This window comes from Gambusia affinis, linkage group LG08, assembly GCF_019740435.1.
Source record: "Gambusia affinis linkage group LG08, SWU_Gaff_1.0, whole genome shotgun sequence".
Taxonomy (NCBI): Eukaryota; Metazoa; Chordata; class Actinopteri; order Cyprinodontiformes; family Poeciliidae; genus Gambusia; species Gambusia affinis.
The window spans coordinates 28,218,604-28,243,251 of record NC_057875.1 but is presented as its reverse complement, the minus strand read 5'-3'; the positions used below and the strand labels follow the sequence as shown (position 1 = coordinate 28,243,251).

At 41.3% G+C, this 24,648-nt stretch overlaps 1 protein-coding gene across 11 annotated transcripts; it reads left to right on the top strand.

Moving 5' to 3' along the window:
• Nucleotides 1-688: 688 nt before the first annotated feature.
• ppp6r3 (protein phosphatase 6, regulatory subunit 3) lies at nt 689-24,488 on the top strand. Of its 11 annotated transcripts, none has more exons than XM_044124365.1 (26): nt 689-900; nt 2,110-2,237; nt 5,297-5,530; nt 5,764-5,950; nt 6,528-6,665; nt 8,164-8,229; nt 8,310-8,422; nt 9,298-9,411; nt 9,503-9,629; nt 9,730-9,882; nt 10,577-10,726; nt 11,562-11,626; nt 11,717-11,832; nt 12,441-12,526; nt 12,630-12,716; nt 14,549-14,646; nt 16,217-16,271; nt 17,217-17,347; nt 17,571-17,686; nt 17,975-18,068; nt 18,167-18,264; nt 18,392-18,530; nt 20,088-20,105; nt 21,708-21,806; nt 23,477-23,551; nt 24,138-24,488. In XM_044124365.1, exons 3-26 carry the CDS (start codon nt 5,304-5,306, stop codon nt 24,187-24,189), a joined length of 2,604 nt encoding a protein of 867 aa, XP_043980300.1. In that variant the 5' UTR covers nt 689-900; nt 2,110-2,237; nt 5,297-5,303; the 3' UTR covers nt 24,190-24,488. The 11 variants fall into 11 exon arrangements, with proteins under 11 accessions (XP_043980300.1, XP_043980299.1, XP_043980297.1 ...); XM_044124364.1 differs by having other exon boundaries at nt 17,972-18,068; XM_044124362.1 differs by having other exon boundaries at nt 690-900; nt 14,600-14,646; nt 17,858-18,068.
• The last annotated feature ends 160 nt before the right edge of the window (nt 24,489-24,648 follow it).

Below are 24,648 nucleotides of genomic sequence, written 5' to 3'. Positions count from 1 at the left end.
CGAGGGTGAAGCGGCCGGGATGAGGATCATTGCCTCTATATATATATATCAAAATATTCTAGTCTACAAAGATTTTTTAAAGATTTACATTCTTAAAAAGTGAAATGAAGGTCAATGATCCACGGGGGATATCAGAGTTTCTACAGATTTATTAGAGGAGCTCAGAGTCCAGGGAATTTGCTGATGGCTTGATGGTGGCCTTAGGATCGCATCTCTGCTTTTTGCAGATGATGTGGTCCTGTTGGCTTCATATATATATATATATATATATATATATATATATATATATATATGAGCTTAATGACTTTAAATTGCTTAAGAAGCCTTTTTATATCACTAATTTATTTAATTTATAAGGGAATTTTAACTAGAACATTTAGTGTGCTGTTTGATGGAACATTCAAAACAAACGTATGGGCGGAGCCATCATTTAGATAAAAACTAATCTGTCCAAATAATTAGAATAAATCATAAAATATGCGCATAATTTAATTTTTTACTTCTGTTCTTTCATTACTTCTGCTATTCTGAAAACAGTAGCTTTACAAACCGATTTTCATAGTCACAGAATCTATGTACTGCGATAAAATGACGCCCGGAAGCAAAGAGATTCACGTCTTTGAGCGACGAGGGATGTGGCCAATCGTGTCGCTGTATTGGTTGACATACTGACAAACGTTGCAGCTGTAGTGGGGGAGGGGGTCGTCGAAGTTGGCGGAACCGCCATCTTGAAAAGTACAGTCCGAAGATCTACCTTTTCGCGCCTGCTAGAATCACTTTTGAACACATTATTTTTCTTTCTGGAATATAATATTATTTCCAGATTCTTACCGGTAAGGTCAAAGGCTAATGGCGGGATAAGCTACATGCTCAAGATTTGTCGTTTCCAGCTGCCAGTCGGTAGGTATACTTGCTGCCTTACAGACGATTAGCCAGCAGCCTTCATAAAACCGGCTATCGTTGGATGGCTAACACAAAACATATTTTGCAGTCTTATCACCTTATGGATTATTAGATCATGTTTCACAGCTCTAACAAATGCAGGTGTGACGTCATCACATAGTAATATTAACATGCATACGGAAAACATAATTAGATTAAATGTTTTAACTTGGAAGCCCCATAGCTCTCTAATATCGGCTAACTGGACATTCTTCCTCTACCTTATTTAGGAGAAGCTAGCATACTGTAGTCGGTTTCACTAGCTTGTTAGCCCGAGCCGGTTTTACTTTCACTGTACCCACTAGGTTAATTTAGCTTTACAACAAGTTACTCTGTCATTAGCACCGTATACTAGATGTCGGAAATAGGTAGCAAAACTAATAGCAAATAGAAGCTCTTTCTCTTTGGCTGCTCTTTCTACTGCGTTAGCGGCAGTGAAGTGTAAGTAATGGTCTTCATTTTTGACTGCTGTTGCCTGTATGTACATATTATCATCCTGCTCATTCTTCGACTCGGGGTTGAAAAGGGAACTGAGATGATCCGTTTAGGTGTAGGTAATTAACGTGAAGCGGATGTTGTTCGCTGCAGGTCAGATTGAGAACATGTAAACCGGTAAACAGGTTTGGTTAAAATTTGATTAGAGCACGGCCAAGAAGTCTAGGCTTGCTTTGGTTGACTTCATAAAACCATTGAAAGAATTGTCCGAGAGGTTTTGTTCTGTTGACTGCATTGGACCCGGTAAAATCTTTTATTTTACTAATTCCAAGAGTAACAAATAAGATACAGTGTTATGGTATATAAGACATTAGAAATGTGGACTTGTGTGTTGGCTGTTATTGTCCTGCTGTTTGGTGGTTTGATGCTTTGTTTATAGCCTGTTTTAGCCCAATAACCTTATGTGGTTGAGAGTATGTGGGTGTTATATTTATTGCGAACATGTTTACATTCCCGTTAATTGAAAGACTGTGGAGATGTATCCTTGTATTTTTAAGATTTCCGGATGCTGTAGATGGCGGAGAAAATTAATAATCAATTTCCATTACTAATTAATTAGTAGTTAATTGTATATGATGCATAAAAAATAATTTATCCTTTTGTTGAAGTAACAATCAGAGTCTTATCATCTGACTCTGACTCCATATCTTCTTTTCTGAATTGTTTTGTTAGGCCTGTCCAGCATCTCTCCTTCTGCCCGTCCAGCCGGCTCTCCTGGAATGGGCCACAACCTCCAAAGACTAGGACAAATCTCTTTTTAACCTGAGCTCCATAGTCTGGACTCTGATATATATTTACAGGTAGGCAGAACTGCTTACTCTTACATGACCTCTGTGCTTGTTAATGCTTCTTAGAGATGCACCACTCAGAATTTTGTTCCTTTTTTGCCTATTTGTTTAATAAATAATAATATATGCATGTTTATTTGTGTTGCACTTTGTATTTTCTGAGAAAACCTCAAAGTTCTACAAAAGAAGCGAAACAGCTGCATTCAGTAACTTTAAAATGTGTGGAAATTTTGATATGAAGATAGTTTTTTTATCAAATTCTGATATTATTTAGGAGTTGTAATTTAGGAATTATAAAAGTGGCGGTCAGTTAGTATCTTCTACCTTTTGTTTTATGAGTGGCTGTTTGTTCCTGGGTGCAGAGGTGTTGTCACACCATGTGTATGAAAGGGTACTCACTGTAAACCATGGTTTCGCTATTATTTTAAAACAGAAAATGTTTTATGGGGTTTATATTTTAAACCGGCTTTAACCTCTAATGTTGGAGACTAACTTGGCTAACATTAAAGAAACAACAGTCACTGTGTGGATTGGTTCACATCTCCAGCGGTCACTGGGTCAGAGGGCAGTGCACTGGACGGGTGGCCGCTCCATCACCAGGCAACACAGGACAGACAGCTTCATGCATGCGTTGATACCTGAAGGCAGTTTAGAGTGGCTGATTGCGTCAGAAGCAGGAGTACCTGATGAGAACTCAGTCATGTACCGGGACAACAAAAAGACCACAAGATGGGATTCAGACCTGGGATGTACTTGATACAAAAAAGCAGCGCTAATAGTTGTTCACTGCTACATGTAAACCATGTGGTAGAAAACAGAAATATCTGTTAAACAGCTTCCTCTGTCTGTCTCCATTTGAACATAGCTTACCTCACAGTAAGGGCATCCACACCATAAGGTCTTGCTGTTACCATGGAACCTGCTAGCTTATTAGGGTGCATGCGCTTGTAAAGCTGCTCAGATTTATTTACGGTCATTTTATTGGTGGATGTGGGATGGTATAGTCAAGCTGAAACGCTCTTCAGTTTCTGCTGTGTTTCACATAGTTACAGTCAAGAATTAGACCAAAGCCTTATATTGATGATGAGTGAGTAGCAGCTGTACATGCACTGTAAGTGTCACCTCTTAGACTGAGATGAGATTCGGTCTAAGATGTTACTTAGTCAAGACAAACTATTTATGCATCAGTATAGTGACAGAACATCAGGGTTTGTACTCAGCTCAGACTGTCTGACTTTTCTGACCTGACACACAGCAGGTCAGTAAAAAGGGTTGTTGCAAAGTTTTTGATCTGATGATCAGTTAAATATTCATTTATAGATGCTTTCCTTGAAGGATGAAGCTAATAGCTCGCCTCAATGCAGTGAAGACTAAAGCAGATTTATGTCATTTTCTAAACCTTTAAAGTTGCATTTGGAATTATTTACGTGTGGATATGTGGTAACTTTCACCGAAGGCCTCACTGATGCACCGTCTACAGCAGAGATCCTCAAATCCAGGCCTCCAGGGCCGGTTCAACTTTTACATGTGCTTCAATACACCTCAATCTAATGGCTGAATTACGTCCTCAATGAAGTCAAGTTCTCCAGAGGCCTGCTAGTCAGCTGATTATTTTACTCCGGTGTGTTGAAGCAGAGACCCATTTAAAGCTGCAGGACACCGGCCTTTGAGGATCCCTGATCCACAGCAATGCCTTTCCATCTGCACCGTGTGCTGACAGACAGCTAACACGCACAGGGAGCAGTCAGACATGCAGCATTTCATGTGCGTTGTTTTAAGTTTGAGAACTGTCAGCCGTGGCTATTAACCTCTCGAATCTTCTAGCTAGTTATGAAAAGCTGACTAACTTAAAGTAGCTTATTTATTTTTGGTAAGCTGGCACCAAAAAAAAATAAATTCACATGAACCACAAAGAGGTTGTCAGAATTCATATATGTTCAAAAGATTTTAAGAATTAGAAACTGAAGGACAGAGGCAACTTTGTTGAAACAGTAAAGTGATGTTCCCTTGGATGTAATGAAACATTATGGGCTGACTGGAGTACAAACCTGCAGAAAGGTCACACCGAGGGCCAAAAGGCAGGCAAAGCGCCATGTGTTTCCATGGAAATTGGGTGTTTCTTATTTCCCTTTAAAGGAGTGTGGATGTTCCATCACAGAAGCCATGCGACTGTTTTCTGCGACAGCTTCCTCTGCCTTCTGTCAGATTTAGTCTGAAGTAAATCTGCTGAGGAGAAAAATGACAAAGGTTTAAAATCATCAAAGCAAGAGCCTTTGTTCTCACGAGGGACACACTCAGTTTTAATGTCATTCTTTTGTTCAGTGTAGGCTGTTGTAGACAATTATTTTAGTAATCTGTTGATTATTCTGATAATCCAGTAATCGAATAAAAATATCTAATAAAATAAAAATTCTTCCATAACATCAATGTTAATAATGGATATCAGTAATGGCTCAAATTTTCATATTTGTGAACCCCTTACAATTTTTGGTAATACTTTATTTGAAGTGAAACTCTTCATTAATTGGTAAATAACCCTGACACAGACTGGTAAATGACACTGTAATGCAAAGTTGACACTTTTAATGCAACTCGTAAAGCAGCTTTGCATTAAAAATGTTAAATGATACTTCATGACAACAAGCATAAACATTCATAAAGACTTCTTTGTGTTAATGACAGCTGTCATGTCATATTTATGACAGTGTCGTCTCAGTCTTATGCACGCTCCCTTCAAATAAAGTGTTGCCCAATTTTCTGTAGCTTAGAAAATTACCCTGTAACAAAAATAGCAAGTTTTTAAGGCAACCTGTGAAAATAATCACACAAAAATCTGAAATTATTTTAAATTTAATAGCAACAATAATAAAGCAGCAGGCTGACATAGATGCTTAAAAATACCCTGGTCTTTAGTTTCCATAATCAGTCAACTTAATATATGATTACATCCTTTGTAAGGGCATTTCTAGCTTTTTGTGTCTGTGTGGATCTTTGGCACCTTCATCACACATAGAAACACACCTGCCAGCTGTGTAGATGCTTTCAGCTAATTTAGTCTGCTCTGTCTGTAGATCCACCATGTTTTGGAAATTTGACCTCCACACCACATCTCACATCGACACACTCCTGGAGAAGGAGGACGTGACCCTGACAGAGGTCATGGATGAGGATGATGTCCTGCAGGAGTGCAAGGCTCAGAACCACAAGCTGGTGGATTTCCTCCTGAGAGCGCAGTGCATGGAGGACCTGGTCACCTTCATCACCCAGGAGCCTAGTGCTGATGTAGAGGAAAAGGTCAAATACAAGTAAGAACATGGTTCAGAACTGCCTTCTGGAAAAATAATAACACTGCTTTTGATGTTTTGTAATCTTTCTGTTGAAAACATTGAAAAGTTTATAATGTGGAAATTTGAAACAAGTGAACGAAGTCATCAATAGAGATTGTGGTTTGCTGTTCCTGGAGTGAAATCCTGTCAGCATGAATCGATCAGTAAAGAAAACTTTGTCATGAGTCTAAAGGGCAACATTTGTCCCACAGGTATCCCAACATATCATGTGAGCTGCTGACATCAGACGTGAGCCAAATCAATGACAGATTGGGAGAAGATGAGATGTTGCTGATGAAACTGTATGGTTTCCTGAAGAACGACCCACCGCTGAACCCCCTCCTAGCCAGTTTTTTCTCCAAAGTGCTGTCTATTCTTATAGGACGCAAGCCTGAACAGGTACGTCTGGGAAAATACTCAGTGGAAATTGGTAGTAGTAGCAGTCGTTGTTAGGGGTGTGCCAATCAGTCGGCCACTGATTATTATCGGCCAATCTCCGTGAAAAAGTATATGACGGGTGTTTGCCAATCACTGTCTTTTGTTGCCGACCACATGTCTGTCATCTGCAGCAGATCTTCTCTTTCCTTCACACTGTTCTAGAGTGGCAGCAAATTCTAAGCAAAGTTGTGTGAAACCTTTGTGCTGTCCGTGACAGTGATGTGAAGCTGTACGTTGAGATGGAAAAATACCTCAATGTCAAAATTGATCTGGCTGGGTGATCAGCATGTGTCACTGTTGGACGGCCGCTACTGAGACACAACCGCCGTTTGAGCTCCACATCCAGCTGCTCCTTAAAGCTGCACCATGTCACTAATATTTTTTTCAAACAAAAAGTTTTTTTTACATAGGAGCAACATTCTAGAAGCAACACTAAGATAAATAAATAACTGAAAGAAATCCTCTGAATGTCTTTTTTCTGTTTAGAGTTCCCGAGTGCTGATGGTATCTGTGTGGGTTTCTCTTCTGTTTTTAACAGATAGTGAATTTTCTAAGGAAGAGAGACGACTTTGTTGATCTGATGATCAAACACATCGGGACGTCTGCCATCATGGACCTGCTGCTCAGAATGCTCACATGCATTGAACCCCAGCAACTACGACATGATGTTCTTAATGTGGGTAACAGCGCCATGCTCACCAAGCTTTACTGACATTCATCGCTGTCTCTCTCATTCAAATGTCAGAACAAAGACTAAAGAATTGTTTTAGTTCTTTTATTTAACCAAGGAGTCATCGCTGACTGTGTGATTTTCTAAATCTGCTACAAGCTTTATTTAAAAAACACAAAGGAAAGATCGATCTGAAGTAAACATGGAAAGGTTAACTCTGTTTTATTCCTCTTTTTACAGGCAAAAAACAACCAAAATGCTTACTTTATTCATAAAGTTATAGTTGGATTTTAAATGTTTGCAACTAATTTCCTCTGCTGTCATTCATTGATATGTTCCTGTAAAACCTTTCTTTGTGAAAACAACGTTTTATTAGAAAAGACTGCTCATCTTTTTCTGAACATCAGTCCCTCTGGTTCCTGTTATCCTCAGGAGGAAAAGGCCTGGAACTCACCAGGCATTAAGCCAACTCTAACATCTGTATAGTCACAGATAATTGTTATGATGTTTATTTATAATTTATGAATATTTTTTGCACAGTCATCATCAGCATCAGGTTCTCTAGATGCACATTTGGTATTCCTCAGACCAGACAGGAACCAGGGGGCCACAATGGCCCATCTGACTCTCCCAGTTCAATATAATATTCATACTGATATCAGGTTGGAAGGCGAAGCTGAAGGCTCTTCTTCTTTTCCTTGGATTTTGTAAAGGCCAGGTTGTTGAAAGTTTGTTCAGGTGTCACTTTTAACTCCCTAAAACATCCTGAGATTTTTGATAGTGTCTTGTTTTTATTACCAATTATCCCAGTGATCACTAGACCTGGAAGACATTTAAATGTGACCGTTAGCACTTTTCTAAATTAATACCCACAATGCACAGCTGCAGCTTCTCACTGAGCACTTCTGTTTTAGCTAGGACTAAAACTGGCTAACTTGGAAACTTTAGAAAAGCATGGACAATGTGGAATGGTGCAGAGTCTTGGATATTCCTTGCAGTTGCTGTGCATGAATTCAGACTTGTAAGTGAAACATAGCAGCTGTTTGGTTCTGAGCTGAAATCTGTGGCAGAATCAGATTTAGACACATCTATGTCATTTCCAGTCACGTGTAGAATCATGTCGGTAAAGTTAAAATATCGAGATCATCTCGACCGGCCAGGGGTATGAATAATTTTGGTCTTAAGTGTGCCCTTAAGCCTTGCCTGGTTTTTATTATTAAAGTTTGGATGTGTGCTGTTGGACACGTTTATAGACTGAAAGTAGTGTGGTCTTCTAGTTTTGATAAACTAAAAAGTTGGAGAAAATCAGATTATTTCTGTTTGTTCTGGTCGTTCAGAGCAGTTTCAGTCTCTGGACATTTTTATCTCTGCTTTTTTTTTTTTTTTTTTCTAAGGTGGTATATTTTCCAATAATCATCTGTAGTATTAATCTGTTTCTCTGAAGGTGACTTAAGATTTTTTGGGGGTATTAATGCAACACTCTGTTTACTGTCTTACCTTCCAGTGGCTGAATGAGGAGAAAGTGATTCAGAGGTTGGTTGACATGGTCCAGCCTTCTCAAGATGAAGATGTGAGTGTTTTAAGAGTAATTTGGCTTTGCCTTTACCTCAACTCTTCTTCTCATTGACCAGATTTTTTTTGTTGACACAGAGACACTCCAACGCCTCCCAGTCTTTATGTGAAATCATCAGATTGAGCAGAGACCAGATGTTTCAGGTCCAGGGCTGCTCTGAGCCCGATCCTCTTCTGGCTACGCTAGAGAAGTATACCTCTGCATTTGCATCTTATAAAGCCAAACTTGTTTAGTTGGTTGACAACACTTTATGGATCTGTGAATATGACATTAGAGGCTGAAGTGAAATTTGAAAAAAAAAAAAAAAAAAAAAAAGAATAAAAATCTCTGATTCTTTTCTCATATGACTGCACACTGTTCAACCAGTTAACTTGGTTGCCAGTTTCACTCCTAATGAAAGTTGGTGTTCAGGCCCCAGATCGCCAGAGTTTTTTGTTTTTTTTCCCCACCAGGAGGTCTTTAGTGGGCTCTAGTGTTCCTTATATTAAAGTAGGCTGACAGGAAAGGGGGAAAGAGAGGGTGGAAGACATGCGACAAATGTCGCCAGGTCCGGGAATCGACCCCGCGTCGAGGACTCAAGGCCTCCATATGTGGGTGGTGCTATCCTCTACGCCACCACAGCACACCCAATCGCCAGAGTTTTTATCATTTCCTTCTAATTCATAGATCTGTTTAAATATGTAGAACTCATTCCTGGGGAAGTTCCCAGGAGGGTAAGGCTAGCTGTAAGCCACGTTCCTCTGATAATGTCATCACAGCCAGGCCTGTGCTCTCCATAGTTTCTAAAAGGATGAAGTGATCCAAACTGGGAGTTTGTAGCTGCTTGTTTGTTTCACTATGATATGAAATGACTTTTAGGTCGCTAGTGAAACCTAGATGGGCTCCCTTTCATCCTTACATTGTTTATATCGCCATCTAAAGTTTTAAGACCTAAAATTCATTTATTTGCTTCTTGGTAAACATTTCCTTCATTGTTCTTATTTCACTCTGGTTTAGGCTTTCAGTTCCTTCTGCTAAGTTCAAGACCTTCTCTCACATCTCTCTGTTGTTCCTCCTCTTTCTCAGGCAGGAAACGGTGGAGCAGCTGCTCTCAAATATTTTTGAGAAGGACAAAAACGAGTCTGCTATAGTCAGCGTCATCCAGATCCTGCTCACGTTGTTTGAGACCAGGAGACCAGCGTATGTCCTGTTCAATATGTTCAAGTTGACTTCGTGTAGGTGATGCTCGTGTGACAGCCAGTCGAATAAAATCTGCCGCTGCACACCGTAGGTTCGAGGGTCACATGGAATGCCCTCCTGGGATGTCCCACCCCTCATTCTCAGTCAACCACAGCATCCTGGAGGCTGTGAGACCCCGCCTCAAAGATTTCCACCAGCTGCTGCTTGAACCCCCAAAGGTAAAACCTTCTCCTCACCCTGAAGGGTTTGGACCATCAGGTTGATCATGCTGTTGAGTGTAGTTGTACATGCTGACCAGTGTTTGCTCTCCATCCTTAGAAGAATGTGCTGAAGACAACGTGGGGGGTCCTGGATCCACCGGTGGGCAACACCAGGCTCAATGTGGTCAGACTGGTGGCCAGTCTGCTGCAGTGCAACACTCACAGCATCAATGCAGAACTCATAAACCTCAACACACTGGGAGTCATACTAGTGAGTACCAGCTGCTGCACGTAGGCCTGTCACAATGTCAAATTTTACCAGACGATAAATTGTCCCAGAATTTTTTTGCGATAAACGATAATGTTGTTTTGAGACAATCTTCAAGTGATATAATAGCGATAATCGAAGAGCAATGCAAGAACACTTTATCAAAGATCAGTAAACATAAATTCTAATGAACATTTAGACATCGAAACTAGAAGACATTTTAGATAACCAAATAAAATAAACAAAACAATCGAAACAACAAATAAAAAGAATTATGAAGTGTCTGTAGACAGAATTATCTGTCTAAAACGGGATAGTTGAAACCAGGGCAGCAGACTGAAGACCAGTTTTGGTAGAAAGAGAGAGAAAAAAGAAAAACAATAAATCGAGCAAATGAAAATGATTGAGTTTGTTTTAGTTCATCGTGTGATTAATTGATTTATTGTTGTGACAGGCCATTCCGTTCTCTGTTACTTTATTTAATGCACTCATTATTCTGAAACTCATTCCAGATGGAATCTTGTTTGAGTACAGACTACGACATTTGACTGTAGAGTGCAGGTGTTAAGCTCTCGGCATTAGGAGAGCTTACCCAGCAGCAGCTTCAGTGAAGTTTCCATCACTTCTTTATAAAACAGTGGCTTCATATCATTCACTGCTGAACGGCTTGTCTGTTTCTTTTTGTTCTTTTAAACAGGATATGTATTTCAAATACATTTGGAACAACTTCCTCCATATTCAGGTGGAAATCTGCACAGCAATGATTCTGGCTATGCCTCCAGCTCCGGCAGAGCCGCAGCCAGACGGGGATCTGGGTGGCGCAGCAGAGAGCGCCCTCATCAGACATGTAAGGCTCACTTACTGACAGGGAGCCTTCAGCCCATTACTATCCTGAATGCCCTTGTTTGTCTCCTATTGTTTCACATTATATATATCTTAAATAAAGAAAACGTAAGCAGAGATTTTCCATTTTCACAGGTGTGTGTAGATGTGTCCAACTTATTTTTATTGGGTTTAGTTTCTTTCCACCTTTTCCACCAAACTAATGGGCCAGTCCAGATTAAGTACAGTGAAACTTATGATGGAGATCTTTAATAATGCATGAAGTAAAATAGTGATGTATAATATATCAGCATCAGTATCGGCCGATGTTAGACATGTTTTAACACATCGGTTTTTTAACAAATCGGCGAGACGCTTTAAATGAAATCACTACTGGGTTGTGACCAACACCAGCAAGCGGAGCTGGAATTGAACCAGAGACCCACTGATTCCGGGACAAACTCCTGCCACTGTCGTCCCAGTGATAATTATGGGATGTTTACCTGAAGCAGAAAGGCAATGTAGGCGGTGTGGTCACTTTTACATGTCTAGAGACTCTAGAAAAAATATCTCATTGGTATAACAGCAGTATTAATATCAGATATCTGCCCATATTGTGTCCTTAATATAAATATACTATTGAAACTGGCATCCCATGTCCCCAGTAAAAGTTCAGTTTTTTTCAGAGAGGCTTCTTTTAACAACTTGACTAGTTAGTGTGACTTGTCACACCAGTCCTGGATCAGGACTCCTTTCCTGGGATTTTTCTGCTTGTTGGACGCACTCTGTGTGTTTGTTGTTGTTTTTCATCATTTCTTTTCCATGTCTGTTGTTGTTTTTTTGTTTATTTTCTCCTCCAGCTGTTTCAAGCCTGTCAGCTGATCCAAAGAATCGTAGATGCCTGGCGCTCCAATGAGAAAGAGCAGTACGTTTTTCCTGTTTGACTCCACAGACGTTCTGCTTACATGATGGTGTGTTGGTGTTGGATAACGCTGCTGCTGTTGGTGTGTTTCAGATCAGAGGGCGGTCGGCGACGAGGCTACATGGGCCATCTGACCAGAATAGCCAATTCCATTGTTCATAACAGTGACAAAGGTCCTAATGGCCCACAGATACAGGGCCTCATCTCTGGTAAGGAGTGGTTCTAGTTGTGGTGTTTATGACCAGCATTGATACTATATTTAAATATGGCTGTACAGTCTTCATGCAGCTGAAACTTTTCAGCTTTTCTTGTTAAATTGAGCAAAAATTATTTAACATAATTTTTACTTGAAGAGTTACTTGAAGTCTTGTGAGCAATTATAACTTACAGTTGGACCCGGACTTTACTTTGTTCTCTTGAGTTCATCTGGAGATTTTTTTAAAGAATATTTTGGCACTCAAGCTTTTATTGGTAGCTAGCAGAGAGGGAAGAGGGCAGAGAGAGAAGGACGAAGACAGCCAGTAAATGTCTCAGGACTGTCAGGTGGAGGGCCATTACCTCCATATATGGGGCGCTGCTGTACTGTTACACCACACTACACACAAATGTGGTGTTATTAAATGTGATTGGCTGTGAATGTTGACTTTTTATGGAAAACAGGCTCAAGCAGCAGATATAATGGTGTGATTTTAATTTGACGTTCTCAGACATGATGAGAATTAGATAAATTTTTAAAAATCCGATGGAGGTGATGGGATCGACTTTACTTTGTTTGGGACAGTAACCAACAGAGTATTGCTTATGATGTGTGTTCCAGAGCTTCCCACAGAGGACAGAGAGAACTGGGAGGCTTTCATTTCTGGGCAGCTTGCTGACACAAACAAAAGAAACACTGTTGACCTGGTGAGCTACTAGATGAACTCTGCATCTCTGTTCAGAGATTTTACTTCAACCTTCATGTCTCCAGTCATAAAGTGACCAGAGCCTTATCATTTTATGGTTTTAGGTGAACACTCATCACATCCATTCTTCCAGCGATGATGAGGTGGACTTTAAAGATGGTGGCTTCCACCAGGACTCTTCACTTCAACAAGTAAGACACTCAAATGTAGCCACAATGCCGACCTGGGTGATTGAATCCTTCAGAACTAATTTAAAACAATAACAATTCAATCACTACTAACTTTGCTTTAAATTGGTTAGAACTGAATGAAGCTAAGCTTCCACCAATTGTGTGAATGTGACGTCTTCAGTTGAGTGAAACAGATTGTGACCAGTTCCAGCCAGCTGAGCCGGTGACAATCCCTGCAGCACAGCATCGCCTCCGACCGCTTCAGACATTCCTCTCTGGCTCCGCCTGAGAGGCAGCATCACAGTGGGAAACTGTGGGGACCGTTTCTCACATTTCATTTAGAAATGATTTATTATCAAATATACGCAGGCGCCTCATTGTTTAATCGTTACAGTGACGTTCCTGGAGGAAATATTTTCGGATCACATCATGTTTTATCGACAGGCTTTTCTTCCAGTAGTGTTAGTCAGACCTGCATGTTGCATACGCTGTACGGAGGTTCAGACCATATTTGATGTCAGAATGACAGATTTTGCTTTTTACGAATTCCCATAGAAATGATTCCACGTCTTCATCTAATTCAAAAAGGAATTTAGTTTTTCTTAATTGTCCTGAATTAAAGATGCATGAAATTAGTCATGTTCTAACATATCAGTGTCAGACCAAAGAACAAAACCGTTTCCTTCTTGTTGGCAATTGTTTCTGGAGAGAGGAGCGCGGTCATGTGATGGTGATAGTGATGCATCAAAGGATTGTGGGAAGTTTACCGGAAGCAGAGAAGCCGTAGTGAAGTCAGCATTGTGAACGTGTTTTTTTTTTTGTTGTTGTTTTTTTCCCCCCCAATTTGTTGAAAGAGTAGTGAAATACATTATAATGTTGAATATTGGTTATGTTCCATAACAGCAATATGAATATCAGATCTCGATGTTGGAAGAAGGCTGTTAGAAAGGTTTTTTTCTTGCTCAGCGGGGTTGTTACTGCCCAGCTCTTTCTACCAGCTCAGCGGTGCTGCTGCTTGCTCAGGTCGTTGGTGTTTGATTTGTAGCTGATTATTCCTGATCTGTTCACCAGGCTAATGTTCTGCTTCCAAGTGAAACAGCTGGAGTGACGCTCGGCTCTGGTTGAGCTTTGGTTTCCAATCAAAAGTCCCTTCCACTGTCGAAAGAACAGCAGTGAGGTTTGTAACTCCTGTCCTGCTGTTGAAAGATGCTGCAGGAAAGGATTCAACAGAATCCTGGTGATCAGGAAGAAATTTCAGACATATTGAAATGAAGCCCAGGCTGGTGATGTCATCCAGAACTCCTTCACTTCTATGTGGATTGTCACATGCTCACCGGTTCGGGACTGTGTGTAATGTCTAACAGAAAACACAAGGTGATGCTCTCTGTTGTGAAATCATCTAAGCTCTGACTGGCTGAACATGGTAAAACACTGACCCTTCACTACCGTGGAAACTAGACCCCATTTATTTCCTGTCCATCCTAAACTCACACAGCATGAGGAGAAGCTGCTAACCTTTCAGCATCATGCAGCCTGAAGCCTCAAACATCAGACCCTTTTTTTAAATCTATTTGGAAGCAAGTCGTCATTCTTGAAGTTTGATCAGGAAACAGCCTGCACACTGCAGCATCAGGAAGCCCCTGATTGCAGAGCTGAGATGATTTCCAAACCATCACCTGCCTTTCCAGTCACTTCACTCAGAATAACAGCTTCAGGTGGAATAGATAGTTGAATTGTGCATTTGTGTTTTAACCAGAATTGTGATACATTTGTAACGTTTTGTACTGCAACTAATGCCTAGCTGTGTGTAGAGCCAAGACTATATCATTATCGTTGGTCCTGGGTCTTGCCAGGCCTTTTCTGATTATCAGATGCAACAAATGACGTCCAATTTTATTGAGCAGTTCGGCTTCAATGACGAAGAGTTTGCTGACCAGGATGATGTTGTGGAGTAAGTATGCATCCTGCATTAATATAACTGTCTATGACACAAAAGGCAATATAAAGCTGGTGGATTAGATTGTTTCCTGTGCTGTTAAGTATTGCTTTAATTTATTTGTTGCAAGTACAAAACATTTTAACTTAATTTGAATTAGGAAAACGGAGGTTGAAAAGCATCCATTTCTCCTTCCTCTGTAAGAAGGATTGCTGTTCATGGAAAACCAATCATGTCCACCTCAGCTTGTTGTCTTTTGCCGTCTGTAGCCGGATTTTCCCGTATCAGGGGTAGTTGCTTTGGGTCCATATAATCCTAAGCAGTGGTATAAAGGCTTGTGGGGAGAGCTGGCAGCTGATTGGTGTTTTAAGAATACTTAGTTCTCTTCAGACGGGGAAGATCTGCCTGAAGCCCGTTTCTATCTTCTGCTCAGCATAATCAACAGTCCAAAAGCTGGTGGGGGTTTTAGAAATGAACGATGATTTGGTGAAATGCTCGTCACATTAATAGAAATATGTCAGAAACCAAGTTCAGATCTTGTGACTTTTTCATAGAAATATTGCTCAATATATTTGCAAGCTTCTAAAAAGTGAGTTCCCGTGGAAACAAACATCCAGCTGTAAAAACTCCAGCGTGTGGAGGAAGCAGTTTGTTACCGTACCGTTCATGGCATCAGTGTTTTAGTAAATTTAGTTTCTGACTTATGTTGATTCTGACACACTGATGGCTGAATCAGATTGATCCAACTCAATCATGTCAGTTTGTCACTTTAATAAATGTTGGGTTATCTTGTCTGTTTAATTCAGTATCTTTGTGGAGAAATGCAAAAAATTCTATTTCTGCATTCCATCAAACCTGAATGTCCTATTATAACCAGCCTAATGTCACAGGTTGTCTCTGACAACCCAGGTCAGCTGATTTCTGATCGGTATCAGCAGCTCTGGAAACCACGTTACCCACACAGCTTGAAGCAGATTTGATCCAAATAAGTGTTTGAGAACAGAGTCAGACGTGTTGCTTGTAGGTTCCACAGAAACCTAAATCCTGACAGAAACCTAAATCCTGACACATTGAAGATTGGCACAAAGTCTCCACTCCAGGCAGTCGGAACCTCTTAAACTTTACGCCTCTGCCTTTACTGCTACAGAACAAGACCTCCACAGGGAGAAAGTCTCAGAGCATCTGGCAGTGTTCTGCAGTTTAAAAAAAAATCTTTTATCTAGTTTATTATATGACTGCTTCATATAAATATGGAGTTTTTGCAGCTTTGTTTCTGCCATAACTTGCAGCCTTAATCACCATTATTATTTAGGTCTGCATGTAAAGTGATTTTTTTTTTTTTTTGCTCTCTCCCTTCCATTGTGGAGTAGCTAGAGGTTCATGTTTCTGTGAGACTGGTTGGTGATCAGTGGAAGCAGCAGTAGTTCTGTAGTTCCTGCTGCCTGGTTCAGACACTTGTGTGATTCAGGAAGTGTCTTCATCTGGGGGTGTTCTGCATGAAACAAGTTTATTCACATATGTTGAACCTGAACTTCTGTTTACACACTTTGCATTGTGTAAACTCGTGTTTTTCTTCGTCTTGCAGTATTCCATTTGATAGAATATCAGACATCAACTTTTCCCTGAATACGAATGAAAGTGTAAGTATTAAATATTGATCCTAAATATGTAAAGTCTGAGAGAAAAAGGCTTTTGTTTTCTTTTTTCTCCATGTCTTATTCTATGTTTTACACCACAAGTCCATATGTGACCCATATCTGTCCTCAGGGTTTAGTTTTTTTCCCATGTGTATGGTCTGATCAGCAAAAACAGTTTTTTCTAAAATTACGGTTCCAAATTAGACATATGTGATGTTTCAGAGCAGCCGGAGGCTTAGAAGTGTTTTCTCTTTATGTGTGAGATAGAAATCAGCAGATCAGACAGAAACCAGCACGACTGACGACTGGAATGCTGCTCTATTCAATAATGACATGCTCACTTTATTGCATGGGCGTCATGTTAACGTTAGCGTTCTGCTGTCAGTCACTGGAGTCTCTCCTTCCAGTCAAGTCTTGTTTCACATTGCTGGTAATTTTACCCAAACAAATTAATTTATAAAGCACTTAAAAGAAGCGACACAAAATGCTGCACATCATGTGACACAGAAAAACACTTCAATAAACACATACACACTTCATATTAATCTGACACCATCTCAGAGGCCAAGGAATAAGAATGTTTTTGATTACATCACCTGAGAATTGATGCACTCATTGAAGTGCAGCGTCTGCACTTATTTCCACAGGCGGCAGCCCGTGTGTTGTCGTGACAACTAATGTACTTCAGGGCTGCAGACTGGTTGTGCTGAAGTTATGAATGAAAACCACTAAAGCAATACTGGTGTTAGGAAAAGGTCTGATTCAACCTGGTGGTTTATTCATGAAAAACCTTCAACCTGCCTGAGTTTGTTCCAGTTAAAGAAAACTAAAGTACAGCAGCTCAGTAACAGTCGTCATCATTCAGCTCTGATGCTGTTCTGTTGCTAAAGCTTTGTGGATGTGCAGTGTGTCTAACTCTGCAGTGTGTGTGTGTGTGTGTTTCCCCAGGCAAATATAGCCTTGTTTGAGGCGCGCTGTAAGGAGAAAATCCAGCAGTTTGAAGATGCTGGTTCAGATGAAGAGGACATCTGGAATGAAAAGGATGTCACCTTCGCTCCAGAGGCACAGAGACGTCCGAGGTGAGCTGGCCAGGGGAACTGGGGGGCATTGGTCTGAAAATGGTTATAGTTAAGCTTCAAAAGCAACAAGTCTGATTAAACAGAAGGAAAGAGTGATTGTTCCGTTTCTGGTCACAGTGTGATGGCTGAAGCATCCATCAATTCACCTCCAGATGATCCAGCAAACAGCGGCCTGTAAACAGTCAGTAGTTTTCTGACTTGGTGTGTGTGTGTGTGTGTTCAGGAGTTCAGGCAGCACCGACAGCGAGGAGAGCACAGACTCAGAGGAAGAGGACTCAAAGAGAGATCCGTTTGAACCCTGTAACTCCGGCTCTGATGACCGCATGGAGGTGGACACAGGTTGGTGTAGCAGGACACACACACACACACACACACACACAGAGCCGGGTTTGGCTCTGTTCCCTTTGTTTATGATAGAATGTAAACAGCAACTTCCTGACGGTTTTAGCTAGCAGCAGTGCTACACAGACACATCCTGCTCCTTCTGACTGAGTGTGTTTCCGTTTGAAGCGCCAGTGTGGACGGCCAGCTTTGATGACGTTCCCATGGAGACGGGTTCGGGTGCAGCTGCAGCCTCCAGCCCCAGCACCCCTGATGCATCCTCTCCTTTGTCTTCTACCACAGCAGCTCCCGCAGAGGCGACCTGGAACTCGTCTCCTGCCGCAGCGGCGCCCGGCGGGGAGTCGGGTTGGGCAGACTTCTCCAGCTTCTCTCCCGTCTGGTACGGCAGCCTGACAGCTGTGCTCCACATCTGGCTGCACCGCTCACTTTACCACCTCAAATATGGAAGGGTTCTTAACAGAAATGTCTGTTTTTCAGTCCCAAAGACCCTCTAAGGTGCAACTCTCCCGTCGCTATGGAAACTAGCATGGAAACGATAGACCCTCTGGGGGTCAATGCCCCAATGCGTCCTGACGGTGAGTTGTGGAGAAGAGAGTGTTTGCTCCTGCTTCTTTAGCTGATATTGGAACCAGCCAAGCTGATTGTCTCCACAATGTGATGGTTGGTTGGGAGCTGACGTGGCTCCGCCCTCCTTGTCTACAGACTGCGGCAGCGTGACGGCGACGGACGAGTCATCGTGCTCGGAGCAGCGCAGCATCACAGAGACGGTCATCAACGGCTCCATGAAGGAAACAGTCAGCCTCACTGTTGATGCCAAAACAGAGACGGCCGTTTTCAAGAGGTCCGCCTTCCAGAGACACCCACACACACACACACACACACACACACACACAACCATTGTATCTTCTAATACCTGACTAAATTCACAACGGTAGAGTTATTTGGTTAAGTCCAACATGTTGCTGACAGAAGATTCCAGAAACACTTCAGTGTTTTCTGGGAATGCTGCAGCAGCTTCTTCTGGTGACAGAGGCTGAACTGATGGGATGTCATGTTATCAGCCTCTTCATCAGGAGGCCACTACAACACACTAATACTGCTCAGCTAGTGTAGGTAGATGTCCTTTTGAATTACAAAATTCTTCAATCAACATTTGCACTCTTTATTAAGTAAAGGGGAAATTTATCTACTGTGTCTGCACATATAATTCTAACTGCATTTCCCAATTCTTCCTGACAATTATCAGGATTATGTTGTCATCAAGCACAGTCTGCCAACAAATCGTGAAAAGAGGCTTATTATTTAGAAATGTGTCCTAGTGTTTGAATTTCTTCCACCATGAACACATTTTATTTTTCTAATCCATCTAAATTAATAGAGATGCACCAATCGGAGATTTTTTGACAGATTTCCTCCCTCCGTTTATTAAACTACGCCCCACAGATATTGATTCCATTCAAAATAAATTTTCTCTTTCTGGCAAAATTCTAAATTAACTTGTAATCACAAAATGCTTATTGGATAGAAAAACAAGTTTCTCAAAAGTATTGCTAAAGGTAACAGAGAGGCGCCTCTGTCTGTGTATTCATAGTCCATAAAAGAATTACAAAAATAAATTTACATCATGAAAACACCAATTTTGGGAAAATTTCACATTTTTTTGCTACAAAGTTTTTGCGCTCGGGTGAGATGTTTTTTTTTTTGTTTGTTTGTTTTTCCAGTTATTAGACTATTCATTCATTGAGGCTAAATTATGAAGTGTTGATTGATCATTCATATGAGAAGCAGATGTGATATGACAGCATGCACGTTACACACTGAAACCTCCTTTAGCATCCCACATTAATCATGATTAGCAGTTAGCGTTACTAAAGGAGGTAGTTCTAATTCTAGATTTCCAAAAGGCTGCATGCGTCTCCTAAACTGCATGTTCCCTGACACATGGCCTTTGACTCTTTGTGTGGGTAAAATGACAAGTTCAGTTCCTGCTGAGGTTCAGTGGCTTCATCGTGGAACATCTCGCTGTTACTGTGTGTTTTTCCCTACAGTGACAACATCCACACTGAAGAGTAGTGTTGGAGCATCACTGTGGGCCGTCCCCAAATCAGAAAGAGGTTTATCTTTCCAGTGAGGGCCGGTCAGGTCAGACTCCGGGTGCATCTCTAGTAATTAGAAACGGAAGCGGATTATTAAAACATACTCTGGTAGTGGAAAGCCTGCTGCACACGGATGAGGGCCAGTTAGTAGTTATCCAGCTGCCAGTCCTCTGTCCCACTGTCCTGTTGTTGAAGCTGTCTTCTGTCTCAGTAAACCACAGTGTGATGTAATTTAATGAACAACACTCACAGTCTGAGCTTCCCCTCTCTCTCTTGCTGTGCGTTGTGGGTGTGGTCTTCAGAGTGTTGAAATCTTATCGGTATGTACAGCCAATCAGAGACGAGCCTGCAGCCGTAATGTAGTCTTGTTGTCACGTCAACCACCAATTTGTCTTTCCCAGTCTTTATTTTTGCTTTGAACTCTGTTTTCTCATGATCTCCATTCTGCATGTTTTTCTACTAAAGTTGTGTCCAAGTGTTTTGGTTCTTTCTTTTTTTTTTTCTTTTTTCTTTTTTGTTGGCTTTTCGTTCAGCAGCCGAGGGAAGCAGGAGCACCAGTAGCCAGTCCTGATAGGCGGAAGACCTTTAACATGGTTTCTTGGTTTCTCCCGTTCTGGGTCTGTCAGCTGGTGACCCATGCTGATACTGTGACCTCGTTAGTTAGAGAGGTAGCTGTAGGTCTGCTGACGGTCAGTCGCTGTGCACATGTGAAAACATTACAAAGTTACTTAGGCTACGTTCACTTCAGGGCCGAAGTGACCCAATTCTGGTTTTTGTCTTTTGTCAAATCTGAATTTTTTTGATGTGGTCGTTCACACTTCCAAATATATGCAACCTGTATGTGATCTCCAGTGTGAACTGCAAACAACCTGAAAGTGTCCCGCATGTGCAGTAAAGGGCGCAATAACGTCACACATAGAGAGCCTGAGTGTTTTTGCCAACAGCCATAAAAAGAAGTAGTGCTCAGTGTCTGCGGGAGTAAACATGGATGCTAACGATGGAGCATAGCTTGATGTTTATCTTCCTGCTTGCGTGTATCAGGGTGAAGAATAGAGACATTTGTCGAATATCAGTGACGTTCAAGTCAGATGAATGCGACCTGGTCGTTAGGTCATATTTGAAAAGTCGGATACCCAAGTGGCCTGGGTCACATTCGAAAAAAAAAATATTAGGGCAAAAATATTTTTTAAAAATCAGAATTGGGTCACTTCAGGCTACTGTAGCCTTATAGCCATTGTAGAAGGTCCAAAGAGCCATTTCTGGCTCTGGAGTTGCAGGTTGCCATGGTTACCATCACATTAAATAAACAGTTGTTGGCGTTGGCAAAGAAGCATAAATTTAGGTTTTAGAAATTATTCTGTGGATGTTATTAATATAATAATTTCTAAAACCTAAATTTATTTCATATGACCAGATGTTGTGTCAGTGTGGCTGTAAGCAGAGGGATGGATGAACTTCCTGTTCCATCTGGAACGTTCCCGCTTCAGCCTGGTGCTCCGCCCGCCCAGCACTGCTCATCTTCTACCGCTAGCGCTGCTTTAGATCTGGATGTTTGTTAGTGTTTTGCTTTGATTGAGTCCTCATCAAGATCTTTGGTGGTTCTCTGAGATAAAGCAAGACTGACGGCTGATCTGTCCTGTTTCGGTCCAATCCGTGTCTAAAACGATCTCCATGTGTGCTATTTGCTATGGAGCTTCACAAGTCAACAGAGTATCAGAACCAAACGTTTCAAAACGATCTACTTTCTCCATTTGCTGTACATTTGAATGTCCCTAGAGTCTTTCCATTTCCATACATCATCCTTTGTTTTACTGTGTTCCGTCAGTTCAGCATGCATCTGGTTTCACATGTGGCTGTGTTGTGTGTTTCTGTGCTGGAGCTGCGTGGTGGGTGTGTCTTACGCTGCCACCCGTCTGTTTCAGTGATGAAGAGAAGCTGGGTCCTTCAGAGGCCTTCCTGCTGCTGGAGCGCACCGAATCGACCGGGAACAGCATAACTTCAGCCGGCTCTCCAAACACAGGGTCAGACCACCATCACACACACATACACACACACACACACACACAATCTCTTTCTATTTTCACAGGGACTTTGTTTTGATTTCCAATCATTTACATAGCCTTACCCTAACCATTACCTGTGTATGCCTAACCCGTGACCAGGGCTGCACCGACTCCAATTTTCTGGCCGATCACCGATCTTTAAAAGGTCTGACCTTCTGATTCTGATTTTATCCGATACAGATTTTATTTTATTTTTTTTTGTCTAAAATGTTGATAAATATAGCAAGAAAGTCACTGGGTTGACAACAGTGGGGTGACAATTGTTGCTTGCAAACTTACAGTCTGTTTGTCAAACCTCTCGCAGCAGAGCAGCAGAGGACAGTGGTGGAATTTTCCACCTAGGAAAGATCAGGGGATAAGATCGACTTCACATGTAAATATCGACCGATCACCAACTTCCCACGATTAAGAAAATCAGGAACTTTTTATCGGCCACCAGATTTATCACTGCACCCCAACCCGAAACCTAATCTAACTGTGTTCACACCTTAGTCCTAAACTTGACCCATAACCAAAAGCTGCACCTCTTCGTATGGGTTGGTCGGTGTTTGTTGGAAAAATAATAAATAAAATCCTTAAAAAACAGAAAGTTTGACTAGCAGTGAGATTAAATTCAAAATTTTAATCAAATTAATTGCAGACTCTGTAATTGATTCATTGCATTTTAATTGAAAACCAAAAACTCTTTTTGCCGCTAAATTATTAAATAAATAGTTGTATAAGCTCAACAACAAAGATATTATTTTGAATCTGTTGTTCAGGTTATTTAATGTGACTGCGGTCGCTGATGTTAGCATTGGGGACGTCTGTGCTGCTGCTACATGTTTAGCATTGAGATGCTATTTTAGGCCAAAATAGCTTCACTGATGGGCTAACTCCTTTTAGCACAACTGGAACACCACAATCCTTTCCAGCATTCAATTCAATCTGTTTTTGAGGCAAAGATGAATCCATCTGGCCAAGAGAAGCGACTTGGTCGTCCATCGCTGATTTTTGCTGATGTCACTTGTGCGTCAGATCTATGGGTGAACCAGAAACACTTCGCAGTACAAAGGTTCCAGCTTGTAGATGGTGATGGGTGTGAGCAGGAAGGGTCTCCTGCAGCAGTTTGTGTTACAACGGTCCTGAAGACACCTCTGCCTGCAGACACTTTGTTGTTGTGTAACAGTCTGATGAAGACGATTCCAGGTTCTCCATAATGTTCATTTAATGAAGAATCTTTTTTTGTCCAGAGCTTCTAATATTAGAGCAGAACCAGCGTTCTCTATCCTGTTTATGCATCAGAACGAACCAAAAGGAAAAAGCTCTCAGCAAAAATCCATCCAGCTGCACAGCGTCCGAACCACCATAAGTGTCCGAATACAGCATCCGAATAAGTGTTCAAAAAGCAATGTTTCAGAATGAAATGAAGAGAGCTACTCCAACCTGCTACCACAGTAGAAAGTTGCTGGTTCCTGCAGTTTTCCACAATAGGTAGACTACTGCCTGCTAATAACGTCCTAACAGAACCTCTAAAGTCTTTGGGCTCTTTTCAGCTGCTGTCGTTTGACTCGACCATGAGGTTTTCACATTCAGATTCAGCACAGTCGTTTAATCCCACTGACTTCACTTGTGTTTGTTCTTGTCAGCAGTGAGAAGTGTCGGCCCGCGGCGGAGCTTCCCAATGGACCTCTAAAAGAAATGTCCAACATGGAGGACGCCAAGTAAGACTGACCTCACAATCTGTCTGGTTTTAGCTGCTCTGCTTGATGAAGGACAATTAGGACGCCCTAAAACTGCCTGAGTGTTTTTCTGACATTTTCGGGTATTTTGGATTGAGTAACATTAAATTTTAGCTGTGATAGATTCAAGTGATGGAACTGTACAAAACCAAAGAAAATACTTTTTTGAAAATTGTCAATTGATAAAGAATATTTCTGGTTAAGAATAAATCAGAGCACAACCTCATTCATTCCCATTTAAAAATGGCTAAACTCACATAGGTTTATGGCATCAGGAGGAGATAGTGACACATCATTACTCGCCTGGTTCTGGTTCTGGTTCTAGTTCTGGTTCTGGTTCTGGTTCTGGTTTGGTGCTCTGGCTGTTGAAGTGAGAGTGAACCCTCCGGTGAGGATCAGCATCTGCAGCACATTACTCTGTTCAGGGTTGAGCCTAAAGGATTTTAACCAAATACTGATAATGTCATGTGGAAAGAATTGAATAGAGTATTTTGTTTTTGTCTTTTGTTTGAACTGTCAGTGATGTGAACCAAGTTGTCCAGGTAACCGACGTGTGTCCTCCTCCTAGGCTGGACAGGAACTCTGTTTCCTCAGAGCAAGCTGTGAACGGGCCGGCGTGAGGACGGACCGGCTGCTGCTCAGAGCTCAACCAATCACACGTCCCGACAGGACCAGCAATACTCCCATTGGCTCATTATTGATGGAAAGGCCGACAGGTGTACAGAATGATCCCCAAACGACAAAATGAGAGACGGACTCAGGCGCATAGAGAATAATTTTTTTTTTTCTGCATTTGTTTATATACCGTTGTTCCTATGAGGTGATGTGCGACTGATATCTTGACACTCAAAATGAAATAGTAATGTTGCTATAGTTAAAGACATGATTGTATGAATAAAATATTTTATGAAAAGAAGAAGTATCCTGACCCATGCTGAATCACAGGGGAATCAGAAGAGATGCTGCACCCACTCTTATTTTCTCCACATGTTCCTAATTTTATTGGTGTTATTTTTTTTGTAAGATTAGCAGGAGTGTTGTGTTGTGTTGTGTTGCAGAAGACTTGGTTTATATCCAAG